Genomic DNA, 17,923 nt, shown 5'->3' on the forward strand with positions numbered 1-17,923 from the left:
TGTGTGTAGCTAGCAGGAAAGCTGTGTGTATGTGCAAATCTGTGGATGCAGACGTGTCCTGCAAAAAATGGAGAGGTACAAGATCTCCCCTGTCCCATATCAATCCCTCCATCCCAGTCTGCGATTTAACATAACTTTCTACATTACTTTCTATGTCTTTTTCTTCTCCTCAAGCTGTGACATTCACTCCTCTGCAGCCCTACACAGCAGGGAAGCTGTTAACCCTTAGTGCTCACACATCACAGACTACACTTGAGGTAAATGATTTTACTTCTACATCATTGTAATCGTAAAATATATAAATGATCTATAATTGTATTGGATATTATTTTCTGCAAAGCCTTCATATGTGATGTGTGTCATCTCATATAGTCCATGAGAGGGCCCTGAAAATGCTGCCTAGTGCAATATATACAAAGAGAATAAATATGTTATTATGTGTAGTCTCCAGGCAGCAAAACTATGAATAAAAATATACTGGCATGTACCGTACATACTCAAAAAAAAGCTTATTTGTAACGTATATTCTTCCCATGATGCTTTGCCTTTCAGCTGACTCTCCTCGAGTTTAATCAACATTGCAGTGAATTATATAAATGTAAACTTATTTTTACCTTAATTTCAATCAGCACTTTCTAACTAATTATTGAAATGTTAGGATTATTTGGACTCACCCTCCTTGTCCAATAACTGGAGTGACTTTCACATGTTGCTGGATGGTGTCTCCTGATTTCCGTCTTGCGTAATAAATTCCTTGCCATTCCTTTTATGAAGAGAGCGAAACATGTCCGCATGAAATCACAATTGCAAAGCATGTGTTATTACAAAAAATGCAGCCAAGTAATCTGAATATGGGGATATCCTTCCCATAAATGGTGCGCCATCGACTTACAAAATCGGTAGAATAAAGTGTGTATATTACTCTAGTTAGAAGTGATGGAGAGAGCATTAAGTGTTAAAACACACAGCTGTGTAACAGGAGAAAAGAGGAGAGAGAGACTGGTCTTCCATCCTGTAGACAGATTTGTCATAGCAACATAGAAGTCACATTGTTACTAAGGGGCACATTGCAGTTTGTGTCTTTACAAACTAAGCACAATTTCTTAATGAAGTATATTAGAAAAATCTTCATGATTAGGTTGATCCAAACCTGGCATTCTAATGAAGTTCAGGGATGGAACCCGGGGGAACCGAATACGCAACGTTTGGTACAGACCCAAACTTTGTGGTTCAGGTCTGCTCAGCACTACTGAGGGCCCCTACTAAGCATGTGCCAAAGATTGGCAACACCCAATGTCGGACTGGCCCACCAGAAGATCCTCCAGCGGGCCCAGGCTCTAACCTTATACTGGATCTCAGAGATACAGGAGCAGAGGACCTAACTTGGAGGCTCGCAGGGTATTGAGCTGATGAAGTCTGTGCCCCTAGAATAATTTTATTTAGTGGGCCTAAGGAACAACAGCCCAACACTGGAACACAGTTGCATTTTTTTAACCAAAACCATGTGTAGATCCCGCATGCAGTGGTCTTATTCAGTTCTTATATTTCCCAATTCTTTTGGACCCCCCCTATTTAATGTGGCCCAAAAATATTGTCACAAAAATTACATAAGAGATCCCAGGTGATTACAAAATTGGTTGTACATCTGGAAGCACTGCTGTACTCTTGTCTAATGACTAGGCACCTATACATATGGTTGAGGGTAGAATATTACAACATCTAAAAATTTTAAGCATTCTGCGTCATACCTTTCCCTTTTTGATACAAGTGTTGATAGAATCTAAAAGGTCCGCACGATTTTTGTCACTTTTTGGAAAATCTGTGAGTTCCTTGCCCAGCAGTTCTTCCTTGTGGTAGCCCATCATCCGCTCGAAAGCTGGATTAACATACTGACAAGTTAAAAGTAGTTAGAACTGTGAGATAAAAATACTACCAAAAATACAGATTTTTACCAAAAAAACATCTCTATAACTATCATTATAAAGATGCACAAGATAGGAATAGCAAATAAGGCAATGTGACTTCTATCTCAGTATACTTTGGGGATATGGAGGAATGCTACAGTGGTAATCCAAATTGACATTCCTTCTTACAACTTTATTAATGTCCTCCGGATGCTGATGCAATTGAAAACTGTTGGCAGTGCAGAAAGCAATAAGTTACTGCTTAACCCCTTAAGGACGCAGCCATTTTACAGCTTAAGGCTCAGCCCCATTTTTTTGGATTCTGACTTGCGTCGCTTTATATGGTTATAACTTTTGAACACTGTTACTTGTTGTTTTTTCCCCACATGTTGTGCTTCATTTTAGTGGTAAATTTTGGCTGATAAGTTTTGCGTTTATTTTCCAAAAAAGAAAAAATGATGAATTTTTTGAAAAAATTCACTTTTTTGAAATTCAAAATCATTACATTTTCAGGCAGATAGATTTACCACCTAAATAAGTTGCTGAATAACATTTCCCATTTGTCTACTTTACATTTTCATCATTTTTGTTACTTGTTTTATGGGGGCACAGCGAGGCGCAGAAGGGAAGGAGGGCCCTGCAGCTGCCAGGATTTTAGTTTTCTCGTTGCTTCCTTTTGTAGGCTATAAAATTTTCGCTTTTTCGTTATTGGGGCCATGTGACGGCATTTTTTTTGCGGGATGAGATGCTTTTTCCAGTGTTGCCATTTTGGGGTTGGTATCCCCTATTGTTGAAAATTTAGGAACTCGTTTTTGAGGGCTGGAGTAGAAAAGCATCATTTCTGTACTGGATTTTTGACTTTTTCTTTCTTTCGTGTTCACCGTTTAGCCTAATAATCATGTTATCTTTATTCTATGGGTTGATACGATTACGGGGATACCAGACATGAATATATTTTCTTACATTTTACAAATTTGTCAAATAAAACCGTAATGTGGGGAAAAATCTTTTTTTTTGGCTACGGAGCTTGTTGATGGCTTGTTTTTTGTGGGACATGTTGTACTTTGCACCAGTATCATTCTGGAGTACATATGTTTTTTTGATCACTTTTTATTGCATTTTTTGTAAGATTTAATAGGTAATAATTATAATTTTTGGTGGGTTTTCAACAGTTTTTTTTAACGGCGTTCATTGTATGGGTTCAATAATGAATTACAGGCGGTCCCCTACTTAAGGACACCCGACTTACAGACAACCCATAGTTACAGACGGACCCCTCTGCCCCATGTGACCTCTGGTGAAGCTCTCTGGATGCTTTACTACAGTCCCAGACTGCAATGATCAGCTGTAAGGTGTCTGTAATGAAGCTTTATTGATAATTCTTGGTACAATTACACCAAAAATTTTGAAACTCCAATTGTCACTGGGGCAAAAGAAAAAAAATTGTCTAGAACTTCCATTATAAAATATACAGTTTCGACTTACATACAAATTCAACTTAAGAACAAACCTCCAGACCCTATCTTGTATGTAACCCGGGGACTGCCTGTATTTTTATTCTATGGGTTGTTACGGACGCAGTGATACTATATATATGTGGGGTTTTTGTTATGATTTAGACTTTTTAGACTTTTTTTGGGTTATATGTCTCTTTTATGTTATGGGGCTTATGGCCATTTTTATTGATGTATTACTTTATTTTTTTATTGAATAACATTTTTTTTTACTTTTTCACTTTTTCCAGCATGGGACATAAACAAGCAGTAATCTGATTGCAGTTCTTACAGGCAGTGCTGGAGACCAGATCGGACCCCAGCACTTCCATAGCAACGATCGGCGCCCCCCCGAAAACGGTCCAGGGGGGGGCGATTGTGGGGGAAAGACTCCCCAGAGGCATGTTAGATGCCGCGGTCGCGCTGACCACGGCATTTAACGGGTTACACACCCGCGATCAGAGCCCACTCCGATCGCGGGTGTTACACTGGGGTGTCGGCTATTAGTTATAGCCATCACCCCGTGTTTCCCAATGCCAGTTTGGCTCCGATCCAGAGCCGAGCCGGCATCAGCTCCGTGACGGATATATCCACCACAGAGTGCTAAGGGGTTAAATTGCTGTGTTTTGACTTTGTGATGAATACAGGTGGTCCAATATATGACAATAAAAAGCGATGCAAAAAATACTTTTTTACTTTTTTGCTTGAGGTAACCCCACTTCAATATTAGTATTTGTCTTAAGATCTGGTTGCCGTATTTATGCAGAACTGGGGGGGGTTTACTTAGGGAGGGTGTGTGTCCGCCTGTGGCTTACGCCTGGGTCTGGGACTCTGCTCCCTGACGCTTTTTGGGGACAGTTGTGCTCATGGTAGCACTTTTTAAGTGATTTTAGACCTTTTGTATCACTTAGTGTTTGTTATTCATTGCATCTGACTTAATAAAGTGTATTTTTTGCCAAAATAATTTCTTGGACAAAATAATTGGAAGACAATCTCTTACTCAATGAAGTACCATGCCATTTAGTTTTGCTTTACAAACACTTGTGAAAGAACATAGGATCATAGGGCATCCTAGATATTCCACCATCAACTGTGATTATCAGTGTTGGAAAGTGGAAGTCTTTAGGGGTGACGGCCGTGAAGTGGCAAAACACAAGTTCTGAGGAGCAGATTCCCCAACTCGTCTGACACAATAGCTGCTGTTCCAAACCTACTCTGACATTGACATCAGCACAAAAACTGAGCACTAGGAGTTTCATGACAAGGGTTTCCATGGTCATAGAGCTGCTTCCAAACCTTACATCATCAAGCACAATGCCAAGAGTCAGATGAAGTAGTTTAAAGAACAACAATTCCAGCAGACTATAAAGCCGGGTAACATGTGCTTTGAAATGATGAAGAATCCCTTTTCCATGTCTGGCAGTCCGATGGACGATTCTGGCTATGGCACATGCCAGGAGACAACGCCGACCCACCCGTGACTAACCTGTGGCTGATGCTACTACCCCCCCATGACTAGACAGTGGCTGATAACGCCGACCCACCCGATTTAATCTGTGGCTGACACAGCTGACCGCCCCTAACTAGACTGTGGCTAATCCCCCCTAACTATACTGTGGCTGACGAGCCAACCGCCCCCCCCCCCTATATAGACAGTGGCTGATGCTACCAACCCCCCCCCCCCCCCCCAGACCAGGCTATGGCTGACAACGCTGACGCACCCGTGACTAGACTGCGGCTGATGCTACCAACCCCCCCAATGACTAGACAGTGGCTGATGCCGCCGACCCCCATGAACAGACTATGGCCCACGCTGAAGATCCCTGATGGTTGCTTTGTTTTTATTTTATTGTGTGTGTGTGTGTTTGTGTGGGGTTGTGGTAGTGGTGGTGGGGTGTTAATGCTTTAATTTTTTGGAAATTTTTCAAATTGAATTAGTGTGTTTGTAATTCTTTTACGTGTTTTTAGGGGGCTGTTTTTTTATGCGGATCGCATATAACAGTGATCTTATAGTGACATCCCATAGCATCACAGTTATCAGGGATCTGTATACAGACATGCAGAATAGATGCACATTGCATCTTCTCTCCATGCATACAACCCCTCTGGTCAGTATGAGTTCTGTGTTCAGGGGCTGATTGTATCAGACCCCTGTCACAATACAGGATCGGGCTGTCAATGTTACAGCTAGGATCCTACACCTAGGATCCTCTGCGCACACAGTACCATCAGGACGCTGAGGGCGCCGCCCAGCCGATGGTCTGCTGTGCAAGGTCATGTGATCAGAGTCAGCAGCCAATAGTGAACAACTCTGCTCCGGTCACATGACCTTCTAACCGGGGGCTCAGGCTGCAAGAAGCCGCTGCAGCTCCATGGCCAGGATTAGGGGAGAGAGGAGAGAACAAGTAAAACTGCCTCTACAGGAGTCATAGGCGCTTGTCTGACCTCACCATTGCTGTAGTCAAGTAGTAGCCTCTGCAGAAGAGTGATGGCTACACGACCAACTCTATATTACCGAATATGGAATAAGAACGGGACGTCATAAATGAAGGTGTAATATGTGGGGGTCCTAATATTTTTCTCCATATAGTAAACACATAAATATATTGCAATAAATCTGTTCTCTGTACCTGTATGACATGTTCTTCACTTGTAATTTCTATGGCTTCCTGGCAATGATCCAGTGCAGTAAATATTGAATTACAGGATCTGCAACACATACACATTCAATCATTATATACTGAACATGTAATACTGTAAGCTGTCATACGGATGTAGAAATCTCCAGCCGGCCAACTGCACTTAATCACAATTCACTTAACCATGGATCAATAATAGTGGAGATTTAGACTAAGAGGCCATAAGGACAAGTAATGGGACTTAATTCCAGGCAGTTGATATTGTCTCATTAAAAGTGATTGATGTCTAAAATAATTCCTTGATATAACAGTGGTGCCAACTAAATCACAGGGAAATCATGGAATCATGGGAAAAATATCAATAATACAAATAATTACTCTCTATGGCTGGATACGGGATCTACAGAGCGACAGGGGCCCCCCATACTGGAAGAAGTCCCAAATAGCTGAAATCAGACCCTTATGTCTCTGTAACAATCCAATAGTATGTAGTAGTAGGATTTTTGCTATTTTTTTTGTAAAGTCACGCAAAAATCGCCTTCGACTACTTTTACAATCCTATTGCTTACATCCGCTACACTGCAGATTTCAGTGCAAGAAAATTGGGACCTTTTACTGCGCTTGTGCAAAAATGTGCAACTTTTTCATACATCCACATCTGAATTTTAGCGATATATTAGGTGCAACACTGAAATAAAAGGTTGTGGCAAACTTTGCTAGACGGGTCAAAAATTAGCAAAATTTTGTACAAATATTCAAATGCAGCAAAAAAAGGTACAAAAATAAAATTAAAAAAAGAAATTCCTTAGATAAATTTACATCTAGGTATTTATAAAGTCGTCCCTTTACATGCAATTTAATAAATAACCAGATGTGGCAGGGGCCTAAAAGATTCCCTTGGGAGCCCTGGCTTTGACACATTATGGGCCCCCATGGTCGTTTTGCAGGTGTGTAATTCAATTACTTGACACTTGGAACTATTTATACACAAATATCATGGATTGTCAGATCTTATTAAAGGGGTTTTCCCACAAAGGAAAGTTAGGCCCTATCCACAGGATGGGGCCTAAGTTGCTGATCAGTGGGGGTCTCAGTGCTGAGACCACCGCAGATCCGGAAAACGAGAACGTGCTGGCCGATCTCCGTCAGCTCCATAGAGATTAATGGAGCAGAACGGTCATGCGTGGCCGTCGGCTCCATTAATCTGACGGAGTGACGAGGGGTCCGACAGCACTGAGACCCCCACTGGATAGGGCTTAACTTTCCTTTGTGGGAAAACCCCTTTAATGATAGATTTTACATAGTAGATTAATGGAATGGGGGTCGGCCCTTAGTATTATCACTCCTGGCCTAAGGCCCTTTGGTAGTGCACTTTGCTTACATTGCTATATGGAAATGTACTTCAACCTACTGTTCTCGATTTATCATACCTTACATGCCAATTTTTGGCGCAAGCAAGCAGCAAAATAGCAACATTGCCATGCATTGGGGCCACTTCCACCTGAAAGACTTGATATAAATCGTGCCAGAAAATAAATATGGGTTAATCCTAAAATCTACAGGACAGGTCTTAATAAATGATTAGGAAACAACAGAGGTTAGGACTGGACTGGACAGTATAACAAGTTGTCGAGAGTTGCATAAAGCTAAGAAAACTCCCTTTCGTTCCTTCCTATTTGACACCTATTACACAAAATGATGAGTTGTATTAATGAAGACGTGTCCTCAGCCCATCCACAAATGTCCTATACAATCAGTTTTATCGTCTTCTACTAATATTTGGCTGATCGATTGATGCAGAGCATGTTCCCACTTCACTTTTTTGTTTGGTACAGATTGCTTAGTTTCATCTACTTAACCTCAGATGTAAGTGCTCCAAGACATCATTATACTGCTATTAGTCTATTGCATAACAAGAAGGGAATTCATTCACCTACCTGAGCTTGAACTGAGATCGCACCTCCCCGTGCTCTATCTGGATTAGTTCATTGTAACAAGCGATCATGCTGAAATTCTCCATAAACCTCTGAAAAATACATTAAATATATATAAAAACATGAGAATACCGCCACCCATCAAGACACTAACATACAAACATACACACTCAGGGGGAATTGATCACTACTTCTATGGTGTAGAAGCAGGGAAATAATGACAAATTCTTGTGCATTGCAAGAATTTGAGGTTATTTTGTGACTACGCCACCTACATGGAGGGGGCATAGAGAGGTGGCTACCAGCAAACACAGATTTTTATGCAGAACTACACCAGGTCTGACCCGGCACAGTTTTTCTGGGCAGCACAGTCTTAATATCTGTGTGTAGCCATTTTCACTTGCTGGTCCAACAATTAGTCTGCCCAGCTCTGTTATACTCTCCTTGGTATACAGACGGTCCCAGATTTATGGACACCCGACTTACAGACGGACCCCTCTGCCCACTGTGATCTCTGGTGAAGCTCTCTGGATGTTACTATAGTCCCAGACTGTAATGATCAGCTGTAATGTGTCTGTTTATGAAGCTTTATTGATAATCCTTGTCCCCATTACTGCATACAATTTTTAAAATCCAATTGTCACAGGGGCAAAATTTTTTTTTGTCTGGATCTACAATTATAAAATTTAAGGTTCCGACTTACATACAAATTCAACTTATGAACAAACCTTAGGAACCTATAAAGGGCTGCAGAATTTGATGGCGCTATATGAATAAAGATGATTATTATTATTATCCTGTATTATCCTGGCAGTATTCTGTTTTTCTTGTTCCACCTCGTTTCTCAATATTTGCTACGTCCTCGACCATTCTACCGACTTTTGAATTCCTTACTGTATTTGCTATGTAGTTGTGACTCGGATTATTGACCTCCTGTTATGTGATTTGTTTGTCCATCTTGTTACGCATTCAAACTTGTCGTAGGAAGGGAACGGAGCCCAGTTATTGACCACCGTTTAGGGTGGACCCAATAAGCATGGATGTGACAGTTTGGGGGGCTCATTCTTAGGGCTCACTGTCCTTGTTTGTGTCCGGCCATTTATATTGTGCAGTCACTTACCCTATTGAATCCAGCATGGAGAAGAGGGAGGACTGAAATTTCTTCTTGGTCAGGTCCCCTGAGACAAAAGAGATCTGATATAGTCATAACTTTCAGTTACATTACATTCAATTCTTATATATTCTGAAACAAAGTGGAGGGTGGGCACATATTTCTGTAACATTCCCGAGAGCTTGCTTATAACATCTTATATTTCAGTGAGACATTAAAGGGTATCACAATCTCAAGAAGGTTTTATTTTATTTGACCCATCAAAAGCAACAGGAGTTTCTTTAACATTTAGAGATTGAGGAATACAGGATATAAGATACAGGATACATACATTACATAGTATAGCCTTTAGGGAAAATCTCTATTCATCTGGGAGACACTATGAAATATGAAATGGTCACAAACCTTTTCAACAATCTTTGTACAAATCATTACTAAAGGAATAAGCTATATAATGAAATTCTGTTTCCTATCTTTTTTGCTTTATTAACTTTCAAATTTCAGCTAAAATGTGGCAGGACGGAAGCTTCCTGAGAGGTCAGATTACAGCTTATAATAGAAGTCTATGGAGAGGAATGAGCAGTCACTAAGCCTTGTACATTCAGTGTTACATAGCGTACAATGTATGGGAGACATCATAGTAACTAGTTTACATACAGAGATGAGGTTTGCAGGTGGAAAACTGTGACAAATGCAATAATTCGTAGGATGTGAAATAAAAAGAGCAGCTCACACACTATATCACTGATTTATGGGAATTGTGTTTAAAGCTTAGCTTCACTTTAAGCCCTAAAGTACATTTTAATAACTTACACACGTGGAACAACGGCCAGGATTGTGGTGTGCTCTGATGGCTTTGTAGCTCGTATTGACCTGTCAAATAGGTAAGTAAATGGTCAGAATCTTAAGTGGTCGAAAGCAAGAAGTATGCAGACTGGAAACTCCTACAAATGAAGCGTAATAAGACCAACATTTTTATGTGGATACAGATCAAATATTTTCTTTAATAGATATTAGAAGGCTTGTTAAAACGAAGGCTTGCTGGATCTAGTGATTGGCTGAAGCCAGTGATTGGGCTACCGTCAGTCATCAGCTCTAGTCAGTGATTGGTTACAGCCAGTTATCGGCTCTAGTCAGTGATTGGCTACAGCCAGTGATTGGCTACCGACAGTTATTTGGCTACAGCCAGTGATTGGGTTACAGCCAGTCATTGGCTGTAGTCAGTGATTGGCTACAGCTAGTGATCGGCTACAGTAAGTGATTGGATACAGACAGTTATTGGCTACAGACAGTTATTGGCTACAGACAGTTATTGGCTACAGCCAGTGATTGGGCTACAGCCAGTCATCGGCTGTAGTCAGTGATTGGCTACAGCTAGTGATCGGCTACAGTAAGTGATTGGCTACAGACTGTGACTGGGCTACTTTTAGTGATTGGGCTACAGTCAGTGATTGGCTACAGAGAGTGATTGGGCTACAGTCAGTGATTGGCTACTGCCAGTGATTGGGCTACAGTCATTGGTACGTGGTTTGTGAAAGAATCAATTAGTTTGGTCTATAAAACCAGTTTACAGTGAATCTTTGCATAGTTCCATTACAAATAATCATTCTTCCATAATATTAAAATGTTTCTAAATCTCAAATTTTCAAAACTGTCCTATTACCCCTTAAAGCAATAACTTTTACAAACTGACTCGATATAGTTTCTGGTATTTTCATACACTTTGACGGATATAAAATTAAATAAACACCTAAACAAGAGGTGAACACAAACACCTTATCATATTCCAACTATATTTTTCACCCAAATATACATTTCCTTGTAACTGCAGAGCATGAAAGAGGATCCATTTAATAGGAGTTGCTCCTCTACTTTCGGGTGGGTGGAATTTTTCTCTAGGCTTCACAATCCTGAGAAATCGTTATTGATATCTTAAATGCCACGACTGCTACCACTATGTCTACTGTCATGTGGGTGGGGTCTGCTTTTCCAAAAGAAATGGCACTGTGGTTAAATCTGTGAAGTGACATCTATATAAAGGTGCAGAAAGTTAAAGGTTGCAAAATGCCTTCTTGAAGTCCAAACGATGAAATGATAATAAGATTTACCTGCATACAGACTCGGCATCGAGGTATCTGGGGAACCTGTGGTCTACGACAATGATTTCATGGTGTTTATCCAGAAAGCACTCCACTGCCGATTCTGGTGTACACGCAATATGACACCGGTACCCGGCACGGTCACAGGCCCACCAGAACCCATCACTCTGACTGTCTTCCTTAGCAAACACTAGCAGCACCTATACATAAAGGGAAGAGAAGAATAACGGATATAGAAAATGAAGTCGGTTTATTAAGCTTGATGACTACTGAAAAATACAATATACATTACAACAATAATATGACGACTCGTCAGAAGAAACTAGAATTACACAAAATGTTCTTGTGTCTAGATCCTTCAGAGCTACTGCAAGGCCCGGAGAGCACCTCTAGTGATCTAACTAATAGATCGCCCTCTTCTCCTCTTGTATGTTTTCTTCTTTACCAGAAACAAGCCATGTCTAGTATCACATCCGCATTGAAGTTAATAGAAGTTGTATTACCAGACATAACAGTAATGTAAACATTGGTCTATATGGAGAAAGCAGTGGAAGAATACATACCTGTATAGGATCCTGTGTTAGCCTCATAGGTCCAAGCCACAGTTCTGACGATGATACCTGCTGATGAAATAACAATACAATTCAATCCTGTGTTCCTGTACTATAAACTGGATGCAATGATTTCAACTTATTTTTTTATTTAATGTGGATAATATGTGTTTATATGCATGTTTGTAATACATCTTATGATGAGAAAGTGGCAAATGGTGTGTGTATGTACTGTATGTGTAATGATATTATGTATGTACGCTATATCTGTGTGTGTATATACTGTAGGTGTGTATTAGATGTGCACATACTGTATGTATAAGTGTATAAATGTATATGTGAGTACATGTGTCTATATGTGCATTGCTGTATAAATGTGTATGTATTAGCATAGAACTGCATGTGTATATATAAGTATATACATGTGTGTGCATGAATGTATAAATGTATATGTATTAGCGTAGAACTGCATGTGTGTATATAAGTATATACATGTGTGTGCATGAATGTATAAATGTGTTTGTATTAGTGTAGAACTGCATGTGTGTATATAAGTATATCCATGTGTGTGCATGAATGTATAAATGTATATGTATTAGTGTAGAACTGCATGTGTGTATAAGTATATCCATGTGTGTGCATGAATGTATAAATGTGTTTGTATTAGTGTAGAACTGCATGTGTGTATATAAGTATATACATGTGTGTGCATGAATGTATAAATGTGTTTGTATTAGTGTAGAACTGCATGTGTGTATATAAGTATATACATGTGTGTGCATGAATGTATAAATGTATATGTATTAGCGTAGAACTGCATGTGTGTATATAAGTATATACATGTGTGTGCATGAATGTATAAATGTATATGTATTAGCGTAGAACTGCATGTGTGTATATAAGTATATACATGTGTGTGCATGAATGTATAAATGTATATGTATTAGCGTAGAACTGCATGTGTATATATAAGTATATACATGTGTGTGCATGAATGTATAAATGTATATGTATTAGCGTAGAACTGCATGTGTGTATATAAGTATATACATGTGTGTGCATGAATGTATAAATGTATATGTATTAGCGTAGAACTGCATGTGTGTATATAAGTATATACATGTGTGTGCATGAATGTATAAATGTATATGTATTAGCGTAGAACTGCATGTGTGTATATAAGTATATACATGTGTGTGCATGAATGTATAAATGTATATGTATTAGCGTAGAACTGCATGTGTGTATATAAGTATATACATGTGTGTGCATGAATGTATAAAAGTATATGTATTAGCGTAGAACTGCATGTGTGTATATAAGTATATACATGTGTGTGCATGAATGTATAAATGTATATGTATTAGTGTAGAACTGCATGTGTGTATATAAGTATATACATGTGTGTGCATGAATGTATAAATGTGTTTGTATTAGTGTAGAACTGCATGTGTGTATATAAGTATATACATGTGTGTGTAGAATGTAAAATTGTGTATGCATTAGTGTAGAGCTGCATGTGTGTATATAAGTTTATGAATGTGTGTATGACAGTATGAATGTGTGTTATTGTTTTAACATGTGAGTGTACTGATATGTATATTTTCTGCGAGGGGAAGGGGGGCCTCATTCAGAAGTCTGCTATGGGGCCTCATCTCTTCTAGTTACACCCCTGCATATGGCAGGACCTGTGCCCGCTGAAAAAAAACTTCAACCGGAGATGCCCCCTCCTGTGCACACAGAGGGCGCAGAGCTTGCAGAATTTTGCTGGGGGAATGCTCTGGATGGGGAGCACCAGAAATGGGTCCAAAGTGCCAAGGTTGTAACTAAAAGAGGCACGGCTCCATAGAAGACTTCTGAATGGGGCCCCTACCCCCTCAGAAAATATACATAAGTTAATTTAATTAAAAAACACCATCTTAATTCAATACGTGATTGAAACGCGATGCAAAGCAATTGCCACATCTGAAAACATAGCTATAAAGTGGGTTTATTTTTTTTTTCTTCTGGGTATCTTAAAATTTTCTGAAATTTCCTTACCAATCAAAAGTCAATCTAACTGGAACAGAATAAAGTTTCAGGGCACTAATTCAGTTTTCTAAAGTCCTTTAGGGGGTATTCATTAATAGTGGCGCAGGAGCCGGTATTTTGGGGTAATTTAGACTGGGATCTGGGCAGGAAAAGTGTCCCTAATTGAGTGACCAAAAAAAGGTGTGAGTGTCTTTAAAGGAGCAATATTATGCCCCCATAAGAAAGCCAATAATAAATGCTCCCATAAGAAAGCCAATAATAAATGCCCCCATTGTTTCCTGCGCGCCGCCCCATACACCTGCATGCTCGGTTCAGTAGAGCACTCATGCGTCCGTGAATAGGGAGCAGAGACTGAGCTCTTTCAAGACACCTTCATTTATTTCACCAAAGAAAAAGATGAAATTCAACATTCCCGACATTTTGGGCGGTCAGTCGGTTCAGCTTTGCTAAACACATCCCAGCCATGGAAGGAAGAGTACAAACAACACGGCAAACAAAACCCAACGCTAGATGGGCATGCTGCCCTGCTGAAGAGCCCTTCTCTCCTCTTCACTCCATATACAGTAGGACAAAGGAAGACAAGAGCTTTGAACTACATGATCTTTTTTTTACACCCCCCCCCCCCACACACCGATCATTGCAGACGATAATTACTGCACTTGAAGAGGTCCTTCATATGCAAAACAAATACGGGACAGAGAAAATAATTGACCTTCATAAAACATCTTTGGGTTTTTTTTCGATTTGACAACCTATTCAATCGGCTAGATCTGTGTTTTACAGATTATTCTGTTCAAGGATTTGGAAAAAGACATCATTGGTGGAGCCCCGGGGAAATGGAAAAGCAATAATAAAACTGTACGTAGTCACAAGACCCTCAAGTAACAGTTAAGGAGTTCAGCTTTTTCATGTACTGTATCCAAAGACATCTGCACTTTGTTTCTGAAGGACAATAAGGGATCTGAGTGTTTACATTAATCTATAAAAGATTACGTATTCAGGCCCAATTTATGCACCGGGTGGGAAATGTGTTACATTCATTGGGTTTACAAAAACTGTTAAAGGGCATCTCATTGAATACATAAATACGACTTACAGCAGTGACAACTATAGTGCGTGGCGGTGATGTCAGGGATTGCAGATGAAGAGTCTGGCCTATGTATTGGGCTCTGTTCACATCTGCGTCATCACTGGTAATTTCAATGAACCCCCAGGCACTATTATTTCTATGGTGGTCCAACACCCGGGCCCCTTACTCATCATCCATACAGGTAGCATCCATTGCCAACAGATATACAGTGGACGGAGCAGAAAGCGGTGGTGCACAGGCGCTATATAGGGCAGGGATCCATTAGCCTCTGGCTCCATTCACTCTTTAGGTTCTGATGCCGTATTGAAACATTGGATTGGTAAAGGGTTCTGGTGTCAGACCCTTGTTTATCACCTACTAATGACCTAGCTCATTATTAAGAAAACTGCAGTGGGGCAAAGCAACGCTGTTTAAAGGGAACCTGTCATCAGGAAGATTATTTTTAAATGATGACAGGTTCCCATAGTCGCTGGCATGTTGATTTGAAAAATGCCTTTGTCATGCATCTGAATAATTGTGCTGCTTTTTAATTGTTTCTGGCTCCCTGCCAGCAGTGTGTGAGTCGTAAGCAGGGGGAAGGAGCAGGGTAGTGGCAGAGGGCAATGAATGAGGAGTAGAAGTGGTGGCATTGAGGAGTAGACTGCCCCTCTAATTCCCCCCCCACCTGGATCTCACACGCTCCTCCACTCCTCCTCACTCATTGCCCTCCCCCTCCCTCAGCCCCTCCCATGCTCCCTCCTCCTGCTTACGACTCACCACAAGCTGCTGGAAGGGATCTGGGTAACGTTAAAGAAAGCATTAAAAATCTGTGGAATTATTTAGGCATTTTTTAAATAAACATGCCAGAGGCTATGGGGACCTGTCATCATGTCAAAATGACCTTCCTGATGACAGGATCCCTTTAAAGATATTGACGACTTTAACACGGCCACAACACACAGAGTGGAGCGATGTTTCCTGATCTGCTCTATGTGTTAGTTACTTTTACAAACTTCTTATATTTTTCTGAACTGTCTAAGACTTTCTAACCAAATGGTCATTTTGCGACACAATGGAGGCCCTTTTATATCTACATAATAAAATCGGGGATTTACAACTCTATGGGGGACATGTATCACTCCTATTGCTTTATTTTTCTTTTTTGCGCCCAACTTTTTGTGAGACTTTTCGCAGTTTGAGACTTTTTAGGCACAGAATCAAGCAGGTACCAAAGTCAGCTGCCTCAAGGATTTAGTGCAGTGGCCACATTTATTGTTGTAGCCCAGATGTTTATTCAACTTGTGAGACTTTTGGGCTCTGAAATTGTCTCATTCTTGCGCCTAATAAGAGCACCCGAGACCCAGACTCACTTTTGGGAGCTACAATTTGGGACTAAAAAGTGGCACACCACAAAGACAGGCAACTAATCACATGTATCCCAAAGAGAAAAACTTAAGATACATTGCAACTGCAACTTTTGTACCAATATAATAAAAAACAATGAATTTGTCAGTGTGGGGGATGGGGAGTTTCTGTAAAGGTTAAATAGTTTGCAAGACTCAAATTTCTGTTGTATGTGGTTCTATGTCCATGTGGACTATTCTATATTGGTAAAAACAATAAGGTTATGTATATAAGATTTACAGAACATTGCCGCTCAATACAAACACGTCAAGGGCCCCCCAGGTTGATTGATCCACAAATACCACCATGGCGACTCTTCAGTATTACAGTTTGGTGACTTGGAACAAATGGTTATGACAGAAATAGATTCCTCTTGAGAAGCAAGGTGGATTAATCAATGGCATGGGGCCTCTTGGACTTAAAACGAACCTGTCATCAGGCTCATGTGGTGACATCATCCAGAAAATGAACTTTGAAGTGAGATGTAAATTGGTTGTATGCAGTCAAGGAGGAGGAGACTTTAACACTGAAGTCAAGCTTTCCCCACGTTTCCCACCTCTTTCCCTGTGATTGACATCATTTGCCAGACTTCAGGAGATCTGGTTAGTGATATCCCTGGAAGCAGGAACATTAGTTACAATGAAGGCTGTTCTGAGGTGAGGAGAGCTTGACTTCAGTGATAAACTCTCCATCTCCTTGACTTTTTACAACCAATTTAAATATCATTTTAAAGTAGATTTTTTGAATGATTCCACTACACTGGGCCATAAAAGAAACATGATCTGGAAGAGGTTTGTTAGACCAATTTCTGATGACAGGTTCCCTTTAATGATCAGAATGATGTGGGGGTCTTTTTGTGAATGTACCTATTCTTCCTGTTTGCCATCAATATTATGCCTATACTATACTATATCTTGTTTATGCACCCCTAAGTTTAAGATTGAAAGTATATTTGTGGTATAAATTTGTGGTATAACTGTGTGGGTCAACCGATATTAATATGTGGCTTAATCATGAGTATTAGGTTCTGGCATTTCATGTTCCCAAAACAGGAATGTTTGTTAACAATATGGGAGCGGCGAGACAGCCGGTTATGGTGTAGCTTCTACTATTATTTATCTTACCTATGTATTCCCAGGATAGTGGTGGGTGGGGATAGGTTCTGCATAATGAACGTAGCTTGTATTAAGCCCCTCCTCCCTTGTGAGGGCATGAGGGGGCGGATCCAACCCCACAACCTCCCAACTCTTGAACACACCCCTTGAATGTGTGATGTGTTCACCCGTTAGCTATGGCATTGGGGCGCCGTGGTATTTGAACTTGAGAAAGCGATGCTACCACACGAAACCGCTGTTGCTCATCCTGTCTGCCCCCTGTTCCTACCTGCTGATGTTTTAAGGAATTGGAATACAGATAATGGGGGTTGTTTATCATTAGGCGGCTCCTTGGGACAGTTCTATGTCTATTTTTAGAGCTCCGCTGCCCATCAGATTCATTAAAGTGGCTTTGGCCCTTTAACTCTTTCAGGACTCAGCCCTTTTTCATTTTTGTGTTTCTAGTTTTTATCCCCCTCATTCTAAAAGCTATAACTTTTTTCTTTTTCAATGAACAGAGATATATATATGGGCTTGTTATCTGTGGGACAAATTGTACCTGCGCTAATTACAAGTGGGGTGAAATTGAGAAAA

The 17,923-nt window shown here is 40.2% G+C and overlaps 1 protein-coding gene across 6 annotated transcripts in view; it reads right to left on the minus strand.

The window, feature by feature from the left end:
- The window catches only part of PDE8B (phosphodiesterase 8B), a 128,024-nt gene that overhangs the window by 28,719 nt on the left and 81,382 nt on the right, over nt 1-17,923 (minus strand). For 4 of the 6 annotated variants that reach the window (XM_072137965.1, XM_072137956.1, XM_072137947.1 and 1 more), the window contains 8 exons: nt 11,744-11,803; nt 11,190-11,380; nt 9,895-9,954; nt 9,091-9,148; nt 7,974-8,062; nt 6,028-6,106; nt 1,749-1,889; nt 675-763 (listed from right to left, as the gene is read on the minus strand). In XM_072137965.1, the coding sequence (XP_071994066.1) occupies nt 675-763; nt 1,749-1,889; nt 6,028-6,106; nt 7,974-8,062; nt 9,091-9,148; nt 9,895-9,954; nt 11,190-11,380; nt 11,744-11,803 (767 nt within the window). The remainder of the gene's footprint in view (nt 1-674; nt 764-1,748; nt 1,890-6,027; nt 6,107-7,973; nt 8,063-9,090; nt 9,149-9,894; nt 9,955-11,189; nt 11,381-11,743; nt 11,804-17,923) is intronic. The other 2 variants (XM_072137975.1, XM_072137940.1) reach the window with 1 other exon arrangement.

This window comes from Engystomops pustulosus, chromosome 1 (genome assembly GCF_040894005.1).
Source record: "Engystomops pustulosus chromosome 1, aEngPut4.maternal, whole genome shotgun sequence".
NCBI lineage: Eukaryota > Metazoa > Chordata > Amphibia > Anura > Leptodactylidae > Engystomops > Engystomops pustulosus.